The sequence below is a fragment of the Heterodontus francisci genome, chromosome 14, assembly GCF_036365525.1.
Source record: "Heterodontus francisci isolate sHetFra1 chromosome 14, sHetFra1.hap1, whole genome shotgun sequence".
Lineage (NCBI taxonomy): Eukaryota > Metazoa > Chordata > Chondrichthyes > Heterodontiformes > Heterodontidae > Heterodontus > Heterodontus francisci.
This window is the reverse complement of record NC_090384.1, coordinates 44,446,874-44,469,968: the sequence shown is the minus strand read 5'-3', so window position 1 is coordinate 44,469,968 and position 23,095 is coordinate 44,446,874. Positions and strand designations below refer to the sequence as shown.

The following is a 23,095-nucleotide window of genomic DNA, read 5'->3' as shown; positions in this document are numbered from 1 at the left end:
GCAATGCATTCCAGGCACCCACCACCCTCTGCGTAAAGAACGTTCCACGCATATCCCCCCTAAACTTTTCCCCTCTCACTTTGAACTCGTGACCCCTAGTAATTGAATCCCCCACTCTGGGAAAAAGCTTCTTGCTATCCAACCTGTCTATACCTCTCATGATTTTGTACACCTCAATCAGGTCCCCCCTCAACCTCTGTCTTTCTAATGAAAATAATCCTAATCTACTCAACCTCTCTTCATAGCTAGTGCCCTCCATACCAGGCAACATCCTGGTGAACCTCCTCTGCACCCTCTCCAAAGCATCCACATCCTTTTGGTAATGTGGCGACCGGAACTGCACGCAGTATTCCAAATGTGGCCGAACCAAAGTCCTATACAACTGTAACATGACCTGCCAACTCTTGTACTCAATACCCCAATTTTCATTTAATGATGTGGTCATGTTGGGAGATTTCTCTATTGCAGTAATAGGATCATTAGTAATAATGAGGTGATTCCACTTCAGTGGTAATAATAGAATGCGGGTTTTGCAAAAGAGCACATCCTGGTTTGAATAGGGTAACACCGGGTCTGCTCAGTGCCACTAATGGAATACACATTACAGGCGCCTTCCCTACTTGTAGGTACAAATAGTACAAGTTTATTCAAACTAAAAAAGTTTTCAAAGGGTTTTCGGTGATCTGGTATTGTGATAGTTGAGAAAGGTACTGGCAGATGGAAAGGTCTTTTTCATTTCATTTATAATAGTTGTGATCTTTATTTTAGTGTTATTAGTAGGAAATATTTGCATTTCAGGTTGCGATGATATAGGTTGCGCGCTTGGATCTTTCCTTTTCAGTAGTTTTGCTGAACTCCTTCCATTTTCTTATTAATTATTAACATAGGACATATACCGTGACGGCGAAAAGAGGATTAAGGAGTTTATTGTTTTCTAATTTTTTTATTGTTATGGGAAGGTGACCATCGAACCATTCCGAAAACGCACTGGTTTCCCAGGTCCCGGTCTATTGGGTTTAATCGTTGCAAGTTATTCTTAAATGTTAGAGATTAACGATACAATATGAAACAGGAACAGCAGTATTACCAGCCCAACTTTATACACATAACTAATACCGTGTTAATGAATTGAGCGATTTGAAACACCTGAATGTGGGACTCGGGAAACCCCTGGTCTAATCTCTGCGGTTGGCTTTTTGATATTTTAGTAAAGAACAGCAGAGCGCAGAGAGAGGCAGCGACGAAAAAAAAAGACAGGTAGAGATAGGAGCAAAGCGTCGCAGCCAGAAATAGAGACAGGCACGTAGAGAGGGAGAGATAAAGCAAGTAACACAGACATATAACGACAGATAAACATAAGCATAGATATAGAGACAGTGAGAAATAGAAATGGATATACAAAAAGGTAGAAAGAATAAAAAGTCAGGTACAGTGACAAGGAAATGCACATGTAGACGGGGCAGAGAAAGATGTAAACAAGGCGAGATAGAAACGAAACAGAGATATGGACCGATAGAGATTGAGAGAAAGATAGTGAGTGAGTGAGGGATATGGTCAGGGATAGAAAGATGCAGAGATAGACAGGGAAAAGACAGACATGGGGAGCGAGGTGTAAAGAGGTTAAGACAGAGACCGGCAGTTACAAAAGAGATAGAAAGATGAACGGAGAACGAGACAATAAATAGAGTTAAAGAAAAATAAATAGATGGAGAGGGAAAGACAGAAAAATAGACAAACAGAAAGAGGGGAAAACGTATAAAAATGTAGACATATATAGATAGAGGAAAAAGTAGAAAGAGACCGATGGAGAGAGGAAAATATTGAGATAGATAAAGGCAGGGAGGAGAGATGGAGATGAATTTGCACAGCCATATTTACACCTATTTACACTGGGTACACGGTAATAGATTTTAACGAAAGCTTGCCAGTGAATTGACATTTGTAATCAGTAACATACCATTAAAGTGACGTGCTGTGAACTAATTGTTAATCATTTTAAGATATCATGTTGAAATCACACTGCTCAGTTCCTGAAGTTCTGCTTAGTTACTTTGTATGTGGAGTCAGCAGTGTATGACCTGCACCGGCAGAGTGTGACCTGCACAATCTCTGCACTCTCAGCCGCTTCTCATTCTGTCTTTTCATTGCAACAAGTGACACGGATTCCGTTGTTTGCTTTCCGGCCTTTTTACTTTGTGCTCCCACGTCATCCAGTAAAAATAGTTTGTTATTTTTTCCTCAGATTGTAAATTCAATAGGAAGGGATGAGATGCAGACGTTGGTTCTTGCGCATGTCCTCCTTCCCCCAATAAGCCACTGTTTGCAGCCCTTCCCTCTCGGTGCCCCCGCCTCTCCAGCTGCCCCTGTGCTCTCTGTCCACAAATACATTGCTCCCAGCTGGGGTGGGCTCAGGTAATGACGCGACTCCTTTTATTTCCATGTTTGCGTTTGACTAACTTTCCTTGGAGATTAGGAGGATTTGGAGAGGTGGGACGGTCTAGTGTTGGCTCCCCAGTCGGGTATAAATAGCAGAGCGCAGCACTGTGGAGGAGAGTAGAAGGCGGCAGAGTAACTGGGTCCAGTACCAGAGAAGGCAGAGCGCAGGGTACAATACCAGGTAGAGCAGGGCATAGCGCAGGAGACAGGGCAGTACCATAGGGCACAATCCCATGCAGAGCAGCAGAGTGGGTACAAGTACTGAGTAGAGCAGAGCGCAGGGACTGGGCAGGGGCACATCCTGGCACGGACAGAAAGCAGCTGGGATCTTGGCATCATGTACTCCAACAGATACGAGGGACCCAGGAGAGGACGATCCTTTGAATCCATGAACTCCGGTTTGGACGAGAAGCAGCTGAATAACGAGGTTAGTCGAACTGTTGCGAATGCTTCAGTGTTGTTTCCTGTAGCACAATCCCATTACTTGAACGGTGGAAGAATTTGAAACTGTTTTATGGGATGTTAGCCAAGGTAAAAAAAATGACTGGGTGCGCTGGATTGGAGGGTCGGGCGGTCGGGGAGAGATGCGTCACCGGCTCCCCACAAATAAATCTTCTGGGAATAGGTTAAATCTCAGAATTGTTCTGATGCTAACCCAAGACTCATTTGATCCTTATATCTGAGACGAAGAATGTCCGGGGTTTGGCAAAACTACTGAAAATTCTTCAGGTTGCGATGGTCTTGAAACGTTGTGGTGAGATAATCCCCAGTAGACTCTTAACATGTCAGTCCAAAATGAAGGGACATGCCTGTTTAAATAGTAGAGAGGAGTTTTAAAGGAACAGGACAAGGGTCGTTGCACGGTTTAAGTGCTGCAGTAATAAAAACAGTAAGTACTGGAAATACTCAGCAGGTCAGGCAGCATCTGTGAAGGGAGAAACAGAGTTAACGTTTCAGGTCTGAAGTTCTGATGAAAGGTCACAGAACTGAAACGTGAATTCTGTTTCTCTATCCACAGATACTGTCAGATCTGCTGAGTATTTCCAACACTGTGTTTATTTCAGATTTCCGGCATCCGCAGTATTTTGCTTTTATTTCAGGTGCAGTCGTGATTCGGGATATAATATGTGTCGTGAACCCTCTCAGAACGGAAGCATCCAACAGAGAGAATCCCCACAACACACTTAGACACAACTAAAAGGGGAATCTGTAGCCCCTCCGATTATATAATTATTTTCCAGTAAGAATTCGTCCAAATCTGTACCAATCTCAGATTCCATGCCATTGCCGCCGTGGTTCTGGTGGATTTAACGTGTTAGATCTATGCGTAACAGAGATTTGTATAATTTAATCCCAGTCTCAGACTGCCCGTTTACTTGAAGGTCACAGGATTCTCCCACATTGTTTAGTTACTGCCATTCAGGTTGTGATGTTTGTGTTTACACCCTGTTGCGATAGTTAAGAGTCAATAGGGATTACTTTGCCTGTGGGTCGCTTGGTTAAACATATATTGGAGAGCTGGCAATGGGCGAACGGTGAACCGGTGCAGAAATGCATTTGTGATATCAACGATTTTGTTGATATTCCAAACTCACTTCTGGTCTTCTATCTCCTGCGGCTGGAACCTCTCGCCAATGCCATTTGGAGATAGGATTTTTTAATCCAACGTTTAGAGCCCTATTTATTGCGCATTAACTAAAGCCAGCTATTCATAGCTGACCTGTGCTGAACACTTGTCAAATTAAGTAGGATTGCAGGACAAACCTGACACTTAGGAACGTGCTTGAAAATTTGGAGGATGGTTGTCGTTCAAACCAAACTCACAGGTAACACGCATTGAGGAAGGGTTGTTTAATGGATTAGAAACTAAAGCGAAAAAGTCTTAATCTTAACAAATATCATTGTGCAAATATACTGGGCCCTCATCTGCTGTCAAAATAACGGCGAGGATAGTGTCACTCACCGTTATTTATGCGCAAAGGCTACGGCAACTTCAAGCAGGGCGGAAACCCAAAGGTTGCTATCGGAGGTGCTGCTTCACTTTAGCTTTTCAGAAAACAGTAGCTCAGTGTCTGCCTCACCATTTGAAATACATTGAACTGTTGGTATTAGCATGGTAGATAGGAACTAAACTTTCCCCAGAAAGAAATACTGTCCATTTCAGTCTAAATATTCTTTTAGCCACCTGATAAGTATTAATTGCTGCTAGTCAACTTCTCTGGCACTGAAAATTAATTATTATAAGTGCGAAGTCTCATTCCTTCATGTTTTAATTGTTGGAGATTTAAAAATGGATTTAAAAAAAAAGAACTTTTCCTCTGTTTCTCTTTTTCTCTCTTATTTCAAGTCTTTCTTTCCCTCTCCGGTCCTGATCCCACTCTAATTTACACTTTCTTCTCAATCCTTGTGCTATTAATTCCACAATCCTTCAATCTGGTTAAGGAGATGCACAGTTGTTTGTCCTGGGACTCGGGTCCCAGATGCCCAGTTTCCCGCGCTTCAACACTTTCAGGAACTTGCGGCTCAAAATATCATTAAGGACGTGAGAGCTTAGCAAAATTCAACGTAATCAGGCAGAGTCAACATGGTTTTGTGAAAGGGAAATCATGTTTAACCAATTTATTGGAGTTCTGTGAAGAAGTAACATGTGCTGTGGATAAAGGGGAACCAGCAGATATACTGTATTTAGATTTCCAGAGGGCATTTGATAAGGTGCCACATCAAAGGTTATTGTGGAAAATAAAAGCTCATGGTGTAGGGGGTAACATTTTGGCATGGATAGAAGATTGGCTAACTAATAGGAAACAGAGTAGGCATAAATGGGTCATTTTCTGGTTGACAAGATGTAACGAGTGGTGTGCCACAGGGATCAGTGCTGGGGCCTCAACTTTTTACAATTTATATAAATGACTTGCATGAAGGGACCGAAGGTATGGTTGCTAAATTTGCTGGTGACACAAAGATAGGTAGGAAAGTAACTTGTGAAGTGGACATAAGAAGGCTACAAAGGGATATAGATAGGTTAAGTCAGTGGGCAAAGACCTGGTAAATGGAGTATAATGTGAGAAAATGTGAAATTGTCCATTTTGGCAGGAAGAATAAAAAAGAAGCATATTATCTAAATGGTGAGAGATTGCAGAGCTCTGAGATGCAGAGGGATCTGGGTGTCCTAATGCATGAATCACAAAAGGTTAGTATGCAGGTACAGCAAGTAATTAAGAAAGCTAATAGAATGTTGTTGTTTATTGAGAGGAGAATTGAAAAAAAATGTAGGGAGGTTATTCTTCAGTTATACATGGCATTGGTGAGACCACATCTGGAGTACTGTGTACAGTCTTGATCTCCTCATTTAAGAAACGATGTAAATGCATTGGAAGCAGTTCAGAGAAGGTTTACTAGACTAATACCGAAAATGGGCGGGTTGTCTTATGAGGAAAGGTTGGACAGGCTAGGCTTGTACCTGCTGGAATTTAGAAGAGTAAGGCGACTTGATTGAAACATGTGAAATCCTGAGGGGTCTTGACAGGGTGGATGTGGAAAGGATATTTCCTCTTGTGGGAGAATCTAGAACTAGGCGTCACTGTTTAAAAATTGAAAACAGATGAGGAGAAATTTTTTCTCTCAGAGGGTCATGAGTCTTTGGAATTCTCTTCCTCAAAAGGCTTTCCTGCCCATTCGCCATATCCCTTGATTCCCTGAGAGACCAAAAATCTGTCTATCCCAGCCTTAAATGTATTCAATGATGGAGCATCTACAACCCTCTGGGGTAGAGAATTCAAAAGATTTGCAACCCTTGAGTGAAGTAATTTCTCCTCATCTCAGTCCTAAGTGATCGGCCCCTTGTCCTGAGACTGTGCCCCCCTGTTTTAGATTCCCCGACAAGCATAAACGATCTCTCAGCATCTACCCTATCCAGTCCCTTCAGAATCTTGTATGTTTCAATGAGATCGCCTCTGATTCTTCTAAATTCCAAAGAATGTAGGCTCAATTTACTCAGCCTCTCAATACAATCCTGTCATCCCAGAGACCAATTTAGTGAACCTTCGCTGTATTGCCTCCAATGCAAGTAATTCATTTCCTAAATGTGGAAACCAAAACTGCACACAGTTGTAGTCTCACCAAAACATTGTACAATTATAGCAAGATTTCTTTATTCCTGTACTCCAATCCCTTGTAATAAAGGCCAACATGCCATTTGCCTTCGTAATTACTTGCTGTACCTGCTTGCTAACTTGCTGTGTTCCCTGTACAAGTACTCTCAAGTCTCTTAACATCAACACTTACAAGTTTCACACCTTTTAAAAAATATTTTGCTTTTCTATTCTTACGACCAAAGTAAATAATTTCAAACTTCTCTACATTATGCTCCATCTGCCATCTTGTTGCCCACTCACTTAACCTTTCTATATCGCTTTGCAGTGTCCTCCCCACAGCTTGCCTTTCCATCTACCTTTGTATCATCAGAAACCTTAGATACATTACTCTGTCTTTTCATCTAATTAATTGATATAGACTGTAAGTAGCTGAGGCCCGAGCACTGATCCTTGCGGCACTCCACTATTCATTGCCTGCCAACTTGAAAATGCCCCATTTATGCCCACTCTTTCTTTCCTGTCCATTAACCAGTCCTCTATCCATGCTAATATATTACCCCCAACTCAATGAGCCCTTATCTTCCCATTAACCTTTTGTGTGGCACCTTTTATCAAATGCCTTTTGGTAATCCGGGTATACTACATCTACTGGTTTCCCTTTATCTACCCTACTAGCTACATCTTCAAAAAAACTCTAATAAATTTGTCAAACAGGATTTCCCTTTAGTAAAACCATGTTTACTTGTTCTAATTATACTGTACTTTTCTAAGTGTACTGTTAAGACTTCCTTAATAATAGATGGTAGCACTTGCCCAATGACTGATGTTAGGCCAACTGGCCTGTAGGTCACTGTTTTCTCTCTCCCTCCTTTCTTGAAAAGCAGTGTAACATTTGCCAACTTCCAATAGGATGAGAACGTTCTCAAGTCTAAGGAATTTTGGAAAATCATAGATCATCAATGTAGAAGTTCTACTTTAGATTGTCCCTTGCCCTTCTCCATTGCCCCAATCTAAACCTTATGATACGATGATCACTCTTCCCAAGTATTCCCCAACAGACACTTGGTCCACTTGGCCCTCCTAATTCCCCAGCACCAGATCCAGCAATGCCTCCTTCCTAATTGGATCCAGAACATACTGATTAAGGAAGTTCTCCTGAACACATTTCAGAATTTCGTCTCTCCTCCTTTCCCTTTACTCTAACATTATCTCAATTGATATTTGAGTAAGTAGTCTCCCAGTATCACCACTCTATAGTTCTTGCACATCTCTGTGATTTCCCTGTGAATTTGCTCCTCTTTCTCTCTCTCTCACTATTTGGAGGCCTATAGAATACTCCAAGTAGCATGATCATAACCTTTCTTGCTTCTCAGCTATAACCAAATAGATTCTGTCTTTGCCCCCTCAAGGACATCCTCTCTTTACAACACTACAATGTCTTCCCTAATCAGTACTGCCACCCACCTCCTTTTTTTCCTTCCATATCTTTTCTGAACACTTTGTATCCATGAATATTACGTGTCCAGACCTCACCATTTTAAGCCACAACATATTTTCACATGGCTAGCTGCGCTTTTAGCTCACAGCCTTATTCATGACACTTTGTACATTTGTGTGCATTCTAAACCAGTTTTTGTATTTCTCACAGACCTTCTTAATTTGCTTCTATCTAATATGGTGCTACTTCCTTCCCTAGTACTGTCCAACACTTATACTCCTTTATGCACCTCATTCCTCTTTTCTTCTTCTATATGGTGGTGCCCACCCCTGTCAATTTATTTTAAAGCCTCCTCAACAACACGTGAACCTCTCCATGAGGACATTGGTCCCAGTCCTGTTGCGATGCAACATGTCCCTATTGAATAGATGCTTCCTGCCCCAGAACTGGTCCCAATGCTCCAAGAATCTGAAGCCATGCCTCAGACCATGCATTGATCCTCACAATATTCCTATTTCTACTCTCGCTAGCACGTTGCACTGGAAGAAATCCAGAGATTACTACCTTTGACTTTTTAACTTCCTTCCTAGCTCCTGAAAGTCTGATCATAGGACCTCAATATCTGCTCTCTCTATGTCATGAGTACGGACGTATACCACAACTTTTGGCTCACCCCGTTCTCCCTGCAGAACATTCTGTACCCTCTCCATGATGTCCTTTACCCTGACACCAAGGAGGCAACATACCATGCGAGACTTGTGATGATGGTTATAGAGATACTTGTCTGTCCCCCTAACTATGGCATCTCCTTTAATGACTGCATTTCTATACTTTGCTGTTTCCCTATGTGCGGTGCCTTGTCCATTGGTGCCGTGGTCTGCACTGCATGTCTTCAAGGTGCTGTCACTCCTAATAGTCTGCAATGCTGAGTACAAGCTTGAGAGTGGCACACACCTGTCTCTTCCTACTCTTCTGGATGGCCACCCATCTACTATCCTAACTCTTTCTTCCTGTGGGGTGGCCACTTCTTGGAACGTATCATCCAGGAAACCCTCAGCCTCCCTGATATTCTGCAGTGACTTCAGTTACCCCTCAAGCTTGGAAACCCTCACCTCGAGGTCAAACAGATGGAGACACTTCCTGCACACTTGGTCCCTCAAAACACATGAAGTATCCTGAAATTTCCACATGGTGTAGTAATTACAAGCACTAGATCTCAGCTGCCCATCCATGAACTAAAAATAAAGAAAATAAATCTCGACTCCCTTTTAGAATCTAGTTAGTACCTTGCTTAAGCTATTAATTATAATTAATGTCTTTAGACCTGCTCTATTATTTATCATTAATTATATTCTTTTGCAGCAGCTATAAAGGCCATAAGAGCTACCTTGGATGTGGAGTCCCAGCCTTCATGTGTGCCTGCTGTGTCATACAGTACCTAGCACAGCCCAACCTAGGCTGCTGTCAGTGTCTCATTTTTATTGTTGTCTGTTTAAATCTGGCAGATCAATAAGTCGAATTTCAGCAAAATTGAAGAGAATAAGGAGAATTGCAATGTGTCTGTAGAGCGGGGCCGGGTGGCTGTGGTCTTCTCACTGAAAAATGAAGTTGGAGGGTTGGCGAAGGCACTGAAACTCTTCCAGGTGATGTAATTTCACACATTTGGAGCGAACTAGGAGAAAACATTCAACAGTCTATCTCTGTCTTTCTATCAGTCAGTTACTAACATTCACACCTGGGACACGCACCTTACACAAACATGCTCCTTGAGCAGTTCCATACACTCAGACTATAATCCCTGGAAACATTAAAGTAGTATCACAGTAACTCCCACTTCCAGCTCTTGTTCAGATATCAGGTCTATATGATCATAGAGCCTTGAGTCTGGGGATCCCACATCTGGTACTAGGAGCACCAGATATACTCATATGGTTACACATTTTCTAGGAATCTACAGATTATCATTAATACCAATCAGCCCCATGACTCTTGGTTGCCTCCTTTTCTATTCCCGCCATCCTGAATTTCGAAGGGGTATATTTTCCTTATTCTGGGAATAAAGGTTATTGTTCCTTTTATGGTCGAAAATAATGACACCAAATCAAATTGATAGCTCCGTGCTACTTTATTCCCCTCAAAGTTTCATTTTATGTGATTTGTTAGCATTAATGAAAGAAAACAACCCACATCAGGACCCAACTAGAATAAAATAAAAGCAAAATACTGCAGATGCTGGAAATCTGAAATAAAAACAAGAGATGCTGGAAATACTCAGCAGGTCTGACAGCATCTGTGACGGGAGAAGCAGAGTTAACAATTCAGGTCTGAAATGTTAACTCTGCTTCTCTCTCCGCAGATGCTGCCAGACTTCATGAGTATTTCCAGCATTACTTGTTTTTATTATCCCAACTATAATAAAGGTGCTTTTACATTCTTGGTCACCCAAACTGGTACATAACCAACTTCAGTGGGGATGTACATATCATAGTGAGTGTACAAAGGTTTAAGTGTCCCAATAATAGTGTTAATCTAGTTTCACAAAGCCTATTAGATGGTGTGATCAAAATCTCAGTCAGCAAGCGCCTGCAACATTACAACTACATCCCACTTACTGACCCAGCTCCCAGTTTGGCCTGAATTCTATTGGTTACAATGGCCCAACCTAACTATTATAAATAGCAGGTTGTAAATGTGGAAAAGATCTGTGTTTATGAATGATTAAGCTTTAATTATTAATTCATACAGTTTAAAAAAAAATTAATTAAGTACATTGCACAGTTAGTAAATAAAGTCGCTGACTTGTCAGCTGTAAAGTTTGCCTGTCCATGTCAGGTAGGGACTGCCAGTTTAAATCGGGTTAATTAGGAGGTGCTTTCACATTCTCAGCACTCTCCCTAAATCTGCCATTGGTTCTGTTGGTGCTGTTTTAAAATTTGACATCTTTCTCTTCATTTATAAAACAGTCTCAGTGTTAGCCATTAACACAATTTTCCTATTTATTCCACCCTGCCGAAAAGTGCATGAGTTCATCTCGATTGACCTTGAGCAATATTTAAAATGCTTAATGAATATTTAACAAATAGTAAAAGCAATAAACTACTGCAAAACAGAAATAAGAACGGAAAATGTTGGAAACACTCAGCAGGTCAGTCAGTATCTGTGGGGAAAGAAACAGAGTTCTGATGAAAGGTCATCAATCTGAAACATTAACTCTAGTTTCTCTCTCCACAGATGCTGCCCAGACCTGTTGAGCATTTTCTGTTTTTCTTTCTGTTAACAAATGGTGCTTTTTGCAGTTAACAATCCTAAAGACATTTAAGATCAGAGCATGACTTTGCAAAGCAGTAAAAATGGAAGAAACTCCACTCTGGTTTACCCAGGGGCAGCATTGGGGCTCTGCAACCCATGTAGTTGCCTAGTCAGGGCCCTGAGCTGATCCTGTCCCAGTGACCATTCGAAGCTGTGGTTGGTCCAGGCAGGCTGAGCGCTCAACCTAGTGAACTGTGTTTCTTCTTTACTGCTGTTACAACCAGGTGAGAAAGGTGTCTAGGGTTCCTTCCCAGCCTTTACCTGGTCTTACCGTAATAGGGTTTTATTTTTAAACACAACGTGTTTTTCGCTTCCCCCTTGGTGAATTCTTGTTCATTGCTTTCCAATTATAAGGCAAATAAACCAGCACAAAGAGGTTTTCTTAGGTTTAAAGAAGAAAGGAACTGCAATTTAATCTTTGCTTTGTTTACATCATTTGTAGGTGACTCAAACTCAAATTCTAATTCAGTTAACGTCTATGGATACACGATGCAGCCATGCTAGCATGCATATGCGATACACACATGCAGATAGAGACAGAAAAGAGCAGAAGAAAAATAAAGTGGAAAAGCTTGAGGCAATATCTGAAGAGGGTTTTTGTTACGGACCTTTGAGGTCACTGTAGAGTCCTTATTGTAGGTAGATCTTGCTTTTTGTTGGGGCCCAGTATTCTTCTTAAACCTTGTTCGCTGTAGGAGACTTTTCTCTCTTGGGGTTCATTGTCTTCAGTGGATTTGGAGTTGTATGAGAAAGAGATGGGAGCAGACAGACAGGAGAGGTCTTCTTCAGTCCAGGATCATTCTGCAGTCTCTGAGATCAAACTGTTTGTACAACTCAGAAAACCCAGGTTGCCAAGCAGGTTAGTCGTGTGACTAGCTGGTCTGACCACGTCGGTTTGTGGATTCGCCCATCCCAGCAGTCATCCTGAAATTTGAGCTCCCTCACCTTCAATGTCTGGTGCTCAAAGTCCATTGTGGGTTAAATTGGATAAGGGAAGTAACCCCTTTGTCTCCACAAGCACTGTCTGGTAATATGCAAATATCATTCCAGCCAAGGGCCTGGTGATTTTTTAAAACAATTCCTTTCTGCACTTCAGCAACAGTTTTCAAATCAATGTTCATATGACAAAATTAATATGCCTCATTCTTGGCAGGTTGGTGGGTGGGGGGGTGGGGGTGGTGGTGGGTGGTGGGTGCGATGTGCATGACACTGGTCTGTACTTTCCTGTTAGGTAAAGTGTTTGGGCAATTGCCCTGGTTGCAGGACTCTATCAAAGGCCCCGAGTGGATCTAGTCCCTAGATCGAACCTTTGCACGGGGCTCAGGCAAGGCAAACACTGTCCTGTATTCACTTGTTTAATCGCAACTGCTTTCTTTCATCAAACTTTAGCTGAAGAAAAATATATGCCCTGAGGTCCTTTCATGAAGTATTTCACAGTTAAATTTGACAAATCCCAACATTATATTTGAGGTAAAAAAAAAACATTCCAAATGATGGTAGTCATGCTTTGCATTTTCAGCATTTTCTGTTTAAACCTCATAGTTTCATGAGTTGTCACTATTCACTCTCCAGGAGAAACATGTGAACCTGGTTCACATAGAGTCTCGAAAGTCCAAGCGGAGAAATTCTGAGTTTGAGATCTTCTTGGACTGTGACAGTAACAGAGAGCAACTCAATGAAATCATCCAGATTCTGAAAAGCCACGTTAATGTGGTCACTCTGAACGCACATGACAACTCCTATGCACAGGGAGATGGTAAGAAACATGTCAGTGTATCACTGTGAGCGGGTGTTGCTGAAACAATGTCTTTGAGTATTTCAATGGGCCTGTTATATTAATCTGCATTATTAGCAATGAGCATATCCGCCGGTATGTCAGTGTGCTTGCATGTCGCTTTTGGTGTGTTAGTACGTGACAATTTGAGAGTCAGTAAATGTTAGTGCATACCCTAATCAGTTTGTCACTGTAGCTGGATCACTATTATTGAGTAAATGAGTGTCACAATTAGTGTGTCAGTGTGATCTTATGGGTGTGCCACCATGTTTTATCTGTGCCACTGTCTCAGTACTGCTGAATGTGTCAGTGTGAGTTGCTTGCACCAAGAAATATTTCAGTAATTATTCCATTGTGAGCTATGATCTGAATAAGACAATGCTACATCTGTAGAATAGTTTCAAGAATACAGCCTTATAGTTTGAATGCATCTAGAAGTTAAAATAGTTTAAACATTTTGTTTGTTACACAGATGTACAAATTTATTCCATTATTCTTAATGGTATGTATACTCTGGCATTCATTTTCTTTCACAAAGTGCTCTCTATTTAATCAAATAAATGTCAAAAGTAATTAAAAATGATGAGTACAAGAAGTGATTGATTGTATAAGACAGGACACCATTCTGCAGCCTAAAATATATGATAGAATATTCAATAACACAATCTAGGAAATGGTTGAATGTAGACAGTGATAATAATGGGTGAGACAATAGGGAGGTAGTGTTAAAAAGCACAATCATCTTTGTGGTTCAGGATTCTCACTTTATTAATTAATTTAATTCATAAATTTATTTTACAACTTGCAATTTATAATTTCTATTCAGACATGTTATTATATGAGGTCATGTACAAATAGGAATTGTAAAGTTACTGAAATAGAAATTATATATAGTGTAGGTAAAGGTATAAATGCCATATATTCTGGGTAATATATAAATATAAATTATAAATATTACAGGGGAAATATATTAAGACAACTTATAACTATTCTATGCAAATGTATAATAAAAAGAACACAAGTTACAACCAGGTGAGAAAGGGGTCTAGGGTTCCCTCTCAACCTTCACTTTCTTTTTATTTCCAAAATATACTTTCTTCATAAAAATCTGTAAAAAAATACATGACAAAACAGTTCCAAACAGCACCAAGTCAAAAATTACAAACAGTGCAAAGGAGGTCAGTTTCCTTCAATGAGTTGCCTCACAACCCTTCCATTTCATTTTTCATGCCATATACATTTTACAGCAAACGAAAATTTTCCCGATACAGTTCGAGGGGTTTTCCATGGATCCAGCCCCTCAGTTCAGCTTGGTGGGGGGACCTTACACAGTGGTCTTTCCCCATTGAGCCTTTGCTGCGGCTGCCCCAAGCTTTAGTGCGTCCCTCAGCACGTAGTCCTGGACCTTGGAATGTGCCAGTCTGCAACATTCGGTTGTGGACAACTCTTTGCTCTGGAAGAACAGCAAGTTTCGGGCAGACCAAAGGGCGTCTTTCACCGAATTGATAATCCTCCAGCAGCAGTTGATGTTTATCTCGGTGTGTGTCCCTGGGAACAGCCTGTAGAGCACAGACTCCTGTGTTACAGAGCTGCTTGGGATGAACCTCGACAAAAACCACTGCATCTCTTTCCACACCTGCTTTGCAAAGACACATTCCAGAAGGAGGTGGGCAACTGTCTCTTCCCCACCACAGCCACCGTGAGGGCATTGTGCGGAGAAACTTGGTCTTACCGTAATAGGGTTTTATTTTAAACACACTGAGCTGAATTTTATTTTGGCGGTACGCTCTGTGGCAGCACCCTTTAAACTCAGCGTGGTGCCCGCATTCAGTGGCCACCGAGGAGCCCCCACAATATTACGCGCGGGGTCTCATTTAAATAGAGGGGGCGGAGCATTAACGACGGCTGAAATATCGAAGTGGGACAGCCGCCGCCTGCAGGTAGGTTAATTTGAATTTCATTACTCCTCATTTTAATATGGAGATGAAGGGCCCGCCGTCTGGCGGCAATGGCGGGGTGGGGGGTCACTGCACCGAGGCCCCACCGCTGGCAGTAATATGCGGCGGGCCCTTCTTGACGTCACGGGTCGAGGCGGGCCTCTCCCTGCAGTCTTTTACTGGCCCCCATGCCGTGACCTGTGGTGGCGAGGGGCCGATAAAATTCAGCCCACCGTGTTTTTAGCTCTCCCTTGGTGAATTCTTGTTTGCTGCTTTCCAATTATAGGGCAAAGAAACCAGCACAAACAAGTTTTCTTAGGTTTAAAGAAGAATGGTTGAAATTTATTAAACTTAAACTTAAACTCTAATTTGGTTAATGCCTATGGGTACACGACACGCCCATGCTGGCATGCATACGCGATACACACATGCAGATGGGGACAGAACAGAGCAGAAGAAATAAAGTGGAAAAGTTTGAGGCAATCTTTGAAGAGGGCTTTTGTTATGGATCTTCGAGCTCACTGTAGAGTCCTTGATTGTAGGTAGATCTTGCTTTGCGTTGGGGCCCAGTATTCTTCTTAAACCTAGTTTGCTGTAGGAGACTTTTCTCTCTTGGGGTTCATGTGTCTTCAGTGGATTTGGAGTTGCATGAGAAAAAGATGGAAGCAGATAGGAGAGGCTGTGGCGAGCCAGCCATGGGAGGTCATTTCAGTCCAGGTGCAAACAGACACACTTGAGTTCAAACTGTTTGTACAATTCAGAAAAACCCAGGTTGCAAAGTAGGTTAGTCATGTAATTACTGGTCTGACCACTTCTGTTTGTGGATTCTCTGGTTTTAGCTGACCTTTGAATGCCTCTTCTTACACACAATACCTGGTGCTCAAAGTCCATTGTGGGTTAAATTGGAGCAGGGAATAGCCCCTTTGTTCTTCCAAACACTGACTGTTGGTATGCAAAAATGTTTTTCCAGCCAAGGGTCTGGTGACTTTTTAACAAGTCCTTTCTTCACTTCAGCAACAGCTTGAAATTTAATGTCCATATGGCGAAATTAATATGCTTCATTTTTGGCAGGTGGGGGTCTAGCATGACACAAATAAATGTTTAAATAAACATTTTTTATATAGTATGAATATAAACTATAAATGTTACAAGATAAATGTACCAATAGAAATTATAACTATTAGGGAAGTTATAAACAAATTCTAAATGTTACAGAAAATTTGAATGAAAATTCTAACTTACATTAAATAGAAGTCTTGATAATTACAGGTAATGGTTTTAATAGGAATGATGAATATTATAGTTTGTAACTTTTGGATATAAATATCACACACAAATAACATTTTCAATGAAAAGAAATGCATGCATTTCAATTCAGAATATTACAGTAAAGTTACTAAGTGACATTATAAGAATTATAAATATTACAGGAAAAAGTGTCAAGAATCTAAATTTATACAATACCTTTTAATGTAGTAAAATGTCCAAAAGTGCTCCAACATTCAATATCAGACTTGAACAATAGGCAAAGCCAAAGACAAAGTCAAAGAGGCTTTTGGAGGAGGTATGGGATGTAGTGAAGCAGAGGTGTTTACAACGGTAATTCCAGTGTATGGGGGGAGTTGGTTAAATGATCTTCCACTGAGATTAGGGAGGAGTAAGTAAGGAGGATCAGGAGAGTTGGAAGAGTGGAGGAAGCAAACTGGGATGTCGGGCTGGTGGAGGCTGCAGAGGTTGGTGGTGTGAGATCATGAAGGGATATAAAGATGAAGACTAGGATTTTGAAGTCAATGCACCGGGGGATGGGGAACCAATACAATGTTGCAGGATTTGAACTAGAATAAGGGTTATGCTGGGGTTCGTAAAGTATTATAGCAAAATGTATTCATATATTTATCTGTAAAGTTTATAATGGATAACAAAATGTAGGAATAGATATGAATATTACTCAACTTTAATCAGTGTCTATCTCTATATAAATTTGGATTATAAACTACCTGTGATATCTGCCTGTCTTTATATAAGAACTGAATATTACCCACTGATGCCTGTGCCAGTCTCTATTTAAATATAAATATTGCCTATTTGTAATTCAGTGCCAGTCTGTATAAATATAGAATATTACGCCTCTGTAATATATGTGCCTATCTCTATAAAACAATGGAATATTACTCCTCTGTAATCGCAGTGCCTTTCTCTTTATAAATGTGGACTGTTACCCCTCTATAATATGTGCCTTTCTTTGTATAAATATGAATATTACTTACCTGTAATGTCAGTGCATGTCTCTATATAAATATAGAATATTACTCAATTCTATCTGTACCTGTGCCTAAGAATTGGACTATTATCTATCTGTAATATGTGCCTTTCTCTTTTTATACGTGAGGAATATTATTCATCTATAATATGCGCCTTTTACTTTATACATATGGACTATTGCTCATCAGTAATAAGTGCCTTTCTCTTTATAAATATGGATTGCACCTCAATACTTTTTCTCCCTATAAATATTGAATATTACTCATCTGTAATATGCATTTATATAAATATGGAATATTACCTGTCTGTAATATGTGTCTGTCTCTATTTAAATATAGAATATTACCTCTCTAAGCCTGCTTCTCAATATAAAAATTGAATATTATCCATTTGTAATCTCTATCCTTAATAAATATTGAATATTGCTCCATTGTAACATCTGTGCCTTCCTCTTTATAAATGTAGAATATTACTCATCTATTATATGTCACTGTCTCTATATAAATATAGAATATTAGCCCTTTATAATAAGGCTGTTTTTCAATATTAATGTGGAATGTTATCCATCTGTAATCTGTGTTGTTTTCTGTGTATAAATATAGATTATTTTCTGCCTGTTATTACAGGACCTTTCTCTGTCCAGAGTAGAATTCTTCTTGTTGCCTATTTGTGTTTTGATACAGATGTGCGATATAAGTTGTATTCATGTTGTCGGGAGATATGGGATATGATATATAAAATCTCTGTGGCTGTCTTTATACAGATATGAAATATTATTGGGCTTGGCTTGGTTTGGATCTGACTCTGTACAATTTTTGAAGTTAGCTGGCTTTAAATCCTTGTGCTTGTACACTGAAATGCAAAGCTGTTTTCATTTTGCGCTCTTGATGCTGAGGCAGGGATGCTGACTGTTATTTTAATCTATATGTGTCTGTCTCTCTGCCAACAGTACAATATTACCTGTTATGTTTTCCAAATTAATATGGCCACTTCCTGAAAAAGCTATAGAATCATCACCTGTTTCTGAAATCTTTTGTTTCTCAGTATAAATATTGCTCCTCTCTGAAATATGTGTGCATGGTGAGGAGATGCTGTCACTCTTCATCTATTTGCTTATGATGATATGGAGAGGGCCCTGCTATGTAATTTAGTTATTTGTCTCTTTGCACAGATGTAGAAACTACTCCCTGGTTTCCAAAGAAGATTTCTGATCTGGATAAATGTGCAAACCGAGTGCTGATGTATGGCTCGGACCTGGATGCAGATCACCCGGTATGGAATCCGTTTCTTGTTTTGCTGAGGGCGTACACCCCTTCTCCTGTTTATTTTCGTCAACTCTGATGGCAGACATTTCCTAAAATATCGTCATGATGGTGCTTATGTCATTCTTTAGTTGAGAACTCCAAGTGTCCATGGCTGCCTGACATATTGCTATCCCCTCCCCGGTGTATCAATGCTTGTTATGTACCCAGTGTTTTCCCACAGAAGCACAGCTGGCATTCAGGACTAAGTACAATGGTGCGCTGTAGGTACAAGTCCACCTTATCCCAGTCTGCAGCACTGCATACTGGAGGTACCCCCTAATAGCTTTGGGGAAATGTCTACGCTCAGGAATATCAGTGTTGGGAATGGAATGCTCTATTTTGAACAGTGTCAGCAGCAGGCACCTCATGATCACAATATTTTAGTTAAGGAGTAAAGCTCCCTCTACTAGACCTGATAAGGTGATTCAGCCTCCATCTAAAAAGAGCACTCCCCTATTCCTACAACAGGATATTGAGATTGCCAAATTGTATCAAATTAGGGCAGCATTGTTCTTTGGACCCACAGCTACCAGGAATTGGGTTGAGGAGGAAAGATAGTCAGAACATAGTAGAACTCCCTGGTCTTTTCAAAAAGAAGAGGTCACCTCCAATAATACAATACATTCCTAGAGTGTCAGGTGAGATTGTGGCCCAAATTTTGTAGTCAGTGGTGAAGTGACAGTGCTCATGGCTGACCTAGAAGAAGGCTGCCCACAAAGATCTAAAAAGCTCTGTAGCATGGATTTCATCTTTCTGGACATTAATTTCCTTCTGGTGCCAGTTATAGGGGATCTCTGGCATCCTGCAACAGTGAGGTCATCAAGCGGGCTAACATTGAAGAATCCCCACAGACAGCAAACTAGGAATTAACAAGCTGGCTTTATCATTCACATTTTATAATTTAACAGAGCACAATAAAGATTGGGACATACACATGGGATTAAGGTAAAAGCTGAGATATTATAAACAACTTAAATAATTTTTATCATTGTAAAAGTCTATGGAATTCTTTATCATGGAATGGAGAAATTTGACATTCCATAAATATAAAATACATTTTTCAGGGGTGGAGAGGTTGTTCATTAATTCTGACTTATGACACAATTTAAAAATCCTGTTACATCTCAGTCAACAAGGCATAACTTTTTAAAGGTTTTCTACAGCTAGAATAATAGTGAAAAAGTGGAAGTTCACATCAATTAATGATTTCTAATTAATTTCCACCAGTGAGGACTTCAACAGTGCACCCTTTGGAGGATCGGGGAATCATTGACAGCAACTTCTGGATTTCTGCGTTTAACTGTGCATGTGCCGATGCCAGAACTTGCAGTCAGTTTCACAGAGTAGGGATGGTGAACGTTGACAGCTTCACCGTCATTACAACTGCAAACTCCAGGCCTATATGTTTAAATGTTGGAGTGTAGCTTGAACACTCAACCACCTGAATTAGAACTGAAGATGCTGAAAATGAGCCAAGCTGATGTCTTGTAATAATCAATTGCACTAAGTTGAACTGGAAGGGCAGGAAACTCCTTAACTTTTGCACTGGTTTGAGCCATGTTTCCTACATTATAGCAGTGACTACACCTCAAAAAGTACTTCATTGGCTGAAAAGCACTTTGAGACTTCTGGAGGTTGTGAAAAGTGCTATATTAATCAAATCTTTCTTTCTTTATATTATAGTGAACTGGGAAGATTTTATTCACAGATTTTCCCTCCCGTTCAGTGGGATGTTCCCTAATCTCTCCTCGCTGACACTTCTCACAATTATGACCACGATCTGAGTGCTTACAGTGTTGGGAGCTGCCATGCCTCGGTATTCTGTGGCACAATTTAGCCAATGGGCCAGTGTGGTGGCATCTGAACTGAAATGTGCCATTTCTTTTGCTTTGTTTTTGTTTCATTTTGCTCCTGTTTTCTCCTGTCCCCGGGATTATGACTCTTCCTGACTAGCTCTCGTTCCCCTCACCCAATGGCCACTCTTCGGGCAAGATTGTAACTCATTCAAAATCCACTCAATTACACAGAGTTAAAATTGGGCCCTTCATATTTGAGTTGCAACAGTAAGTGTCAGTCTGTGGATTATTTGAACTTAATCCATCCTCACTTGACACTCACTTGCCACTTGGGACAGGTGAGGTGGGGGTGTTATCATTACATACAGACCAAGAATGGGCTGATTTTATTACTAGGTTACTGTGGCTAATGGTAGCAACCCTACTACCCAGAACAACATTGGATAATTCAGAACAGAGCAGGGATTGACCATGGGATCTTCTGGGTCTAAGCGGCTCAGTGTTGTACTTGATATTTCCTTCACCTGTTGACTTATCGAGGTGCATTTGGTACACTTTAAGTATTATTATTATTTAAAGTTTGTTTTCACGATTACTGTCCCTACTAAGTGCTATAATGACTTGGAGAATGACTGACTGCTTCCTAACCTGTTTGTTCTGATTTCGACAGGGATTCAAAGACAATGTCTACCGGAAAAGGAGAAAATATTTTGCTGATCTGGCCATGGACTACAAACAGTAAGTGTGCTGACAGCAGTCCTGAAATACACACCGTCACCATCTCTCATTCACTGAGGGGAATTATTTTATTTTTACTGTATCAAAATGTTAACTTACATTTTAGTGACTAATGATGCTACCTTTATACTGTTACTCTGCCATCCTCTGCCTGCAGAAGCTACCACAGGCCAGGTTAGGGGTGGGATGAGGAAGTGGCAGGTGAGGTGTGGGAAGCGATTTTTAATCTGTTTTTTTTTTCTCAGTAAATTTTGTACTCCTCAACATGAGGGATGTTGGGGATTGGATCACTTTCCATTTCAGGCACCCAATGCCAGCATCAAGCATTCACAAATCCATTATAGAAGTATGTTGACAGAGTAAAGTTCCATCTGCACTATCCCATCAGGTTAGGTATGGCATTATTTGAATAGAGAGTGAAGTCCCTTTTATCTATTCCAATGTTAGGTAGCAAATGAATACCCTCAAAACAACAGCTAACAGTTTTCCATTTTGCAAATCAGACACCCTGTGGCTTTCTCAATGAAATCACATATTTAGCAGCAATCCTAATTTTGAATCGGATTGAGACTGTACAAACTAGTTTATAGAGAACCCTGACAGACAACAGGCGCAGGGAGCTTTCATCTAATCAGTCTATGCTGGATTCAAACCAGGGTAGCAGAGATCAAATGTCAATGCCCTTAACCCAGTCCACCTATTGGATTTTGTATTTGGAGATTGTGTGGGATAACATCAGATGTACAGGACTGGACAAAGGACAGCTATTTTAGCAGATTTAAATAGATTTGATGAAAGGTACTGGGTTATGAAAATACCCGGAGATTTTCCATACTCTATAATATGTTGGAACACATTGGGGCTTTTTAGGGTTGAGGTGGCTACAAGTTGACTTTTTTATTTGTTCTTGGGATGTGAGTGTTGCTGGCAAGGCAGCATTTATTGCCCATCCCTAATTGCCCTTGTGAAGATGGTGGTGAGCCACCTTCTTGAACGGCTGTCGTTCATGTGTTACAGGTACACTTACAGTGCTTTTTGGGTCGGAGTTCCAGGATTTTGACCCAATGATACTGAAGGAACAACAATATAGTTCCAAGTCAGAATGGTGTGAATGGACATGATTGGTGATGAGTGTTCAGAGAGAAATTAACCCTTTGTGGTAAACTTCGTAATCTGATTCATGAAGCAGGTATGTGAGCATGAATCCTGGGCACCCTGCCACCAAATTTCCACCACCCATCCTGCCTCCACCCTCCTGCTTTCATACATATGAACATACATATGAACATATGAATTAGGAGCAGCAGTAGGCCATTCGGCCCCTCAAGCCTGCTTTGCCATTTGATAACATCATGGCTGATCTGATTGTGGCCTCAACTCTACTTTCCTGCCTACCTGCTATAACCTTTGATTCCCCTGTCAATCAAGAATCTATCTAACTCAGCCTTAAAAATGTTCAGTGTCCCTGTCGCCACTGCTCTCTGGGGAAGAGAATTCCACAGACAAATGACCCACTGAGAGAAAAAATTTCTCCTCATCTCTGACTTAAATGGGAGACCCCTTCTTTTTAAACTGTGTTCCCTAGTTCTAGTCTCTCCTACAAGGGGAAACATTCGCTCAGCGTCCACCCTATCAAGTTCCCTCGGGATCTTATACGTTTCAATAAAATCAGCTCTCATTCTTCTAAACTCTAATGGATGCAGGCCCAACCTGTCCAACCTTTCCTCATAAGATAAAACCTCTTCCCTGGAATCAGTCAAGTGAACCTTCTCTGAACTGCTTTTAATGCAACTAAATCCTTTAAGTAAGGAGGCCAAAACTGTACATAGTACTCCAGATGTGGTCTCACCAATGCCCTGTACAACTCTGGCAAAACGTCCTTACTTTTATACTCGATTCCCCTTTCAATGAACAACAACATTCCATTTGCCTACCTAATCACTTGCTATACCTGCATACTAACTTTTTCTGATTCATGTACCAAGACACACAGATCCCTCTCTACTG

At 40.7% G+C, this 23,095-nt stretch overlaps 1 protein-coding gene across 3 annotated transcripts in view; it reads left to right on the top strand.

The window, feature by feature from the left end:
* The first annotated feature begins 2,059 nt into the window (after window positions 1-2,059).
* LOC137377001 (tryptophan 5-hydroxylase 1) overlaps window positions 2,060-23,095 on the top strand; it is a 38,904-nt gene continuing 17,868 nt past the window's right edge. The window contains exons 1-6 of one of the 3 annotated variants that reach the window (XM_068046100.1): window positions 2,062-2,863; window positions 9,474-9,611; window positions 12,850-13,033; window positions 13,524-13,553; window positions 18,422-18,522; window positions 21,021-21,088. In XM_068046100.1, coding sequence (XP_067902201.1) covers window positions 2,774-2,863; window positions 9,474-9,611; window positions 12,850-13,033; window positions 13,524-13,553; window positions 18,422-18,522; window positions 21,021-21,088 — 611 coding nt within the window. In that variant the 5' untranslated portion in view covers window positions 2,062-2,773. Of the gene's footprint in view, window positions 2,864-9,473; window positions 9,612-12,849; window positions 13,034-13,523; window positions 13,554-18,421; window positions 18,523-21,020; window positions 21,089-23,095 lie in introns of all 3 variants that reach the window. The other 2 variants (XM_068046102.1, XM_068046101.1) reach the window with 2 other exon arrangements.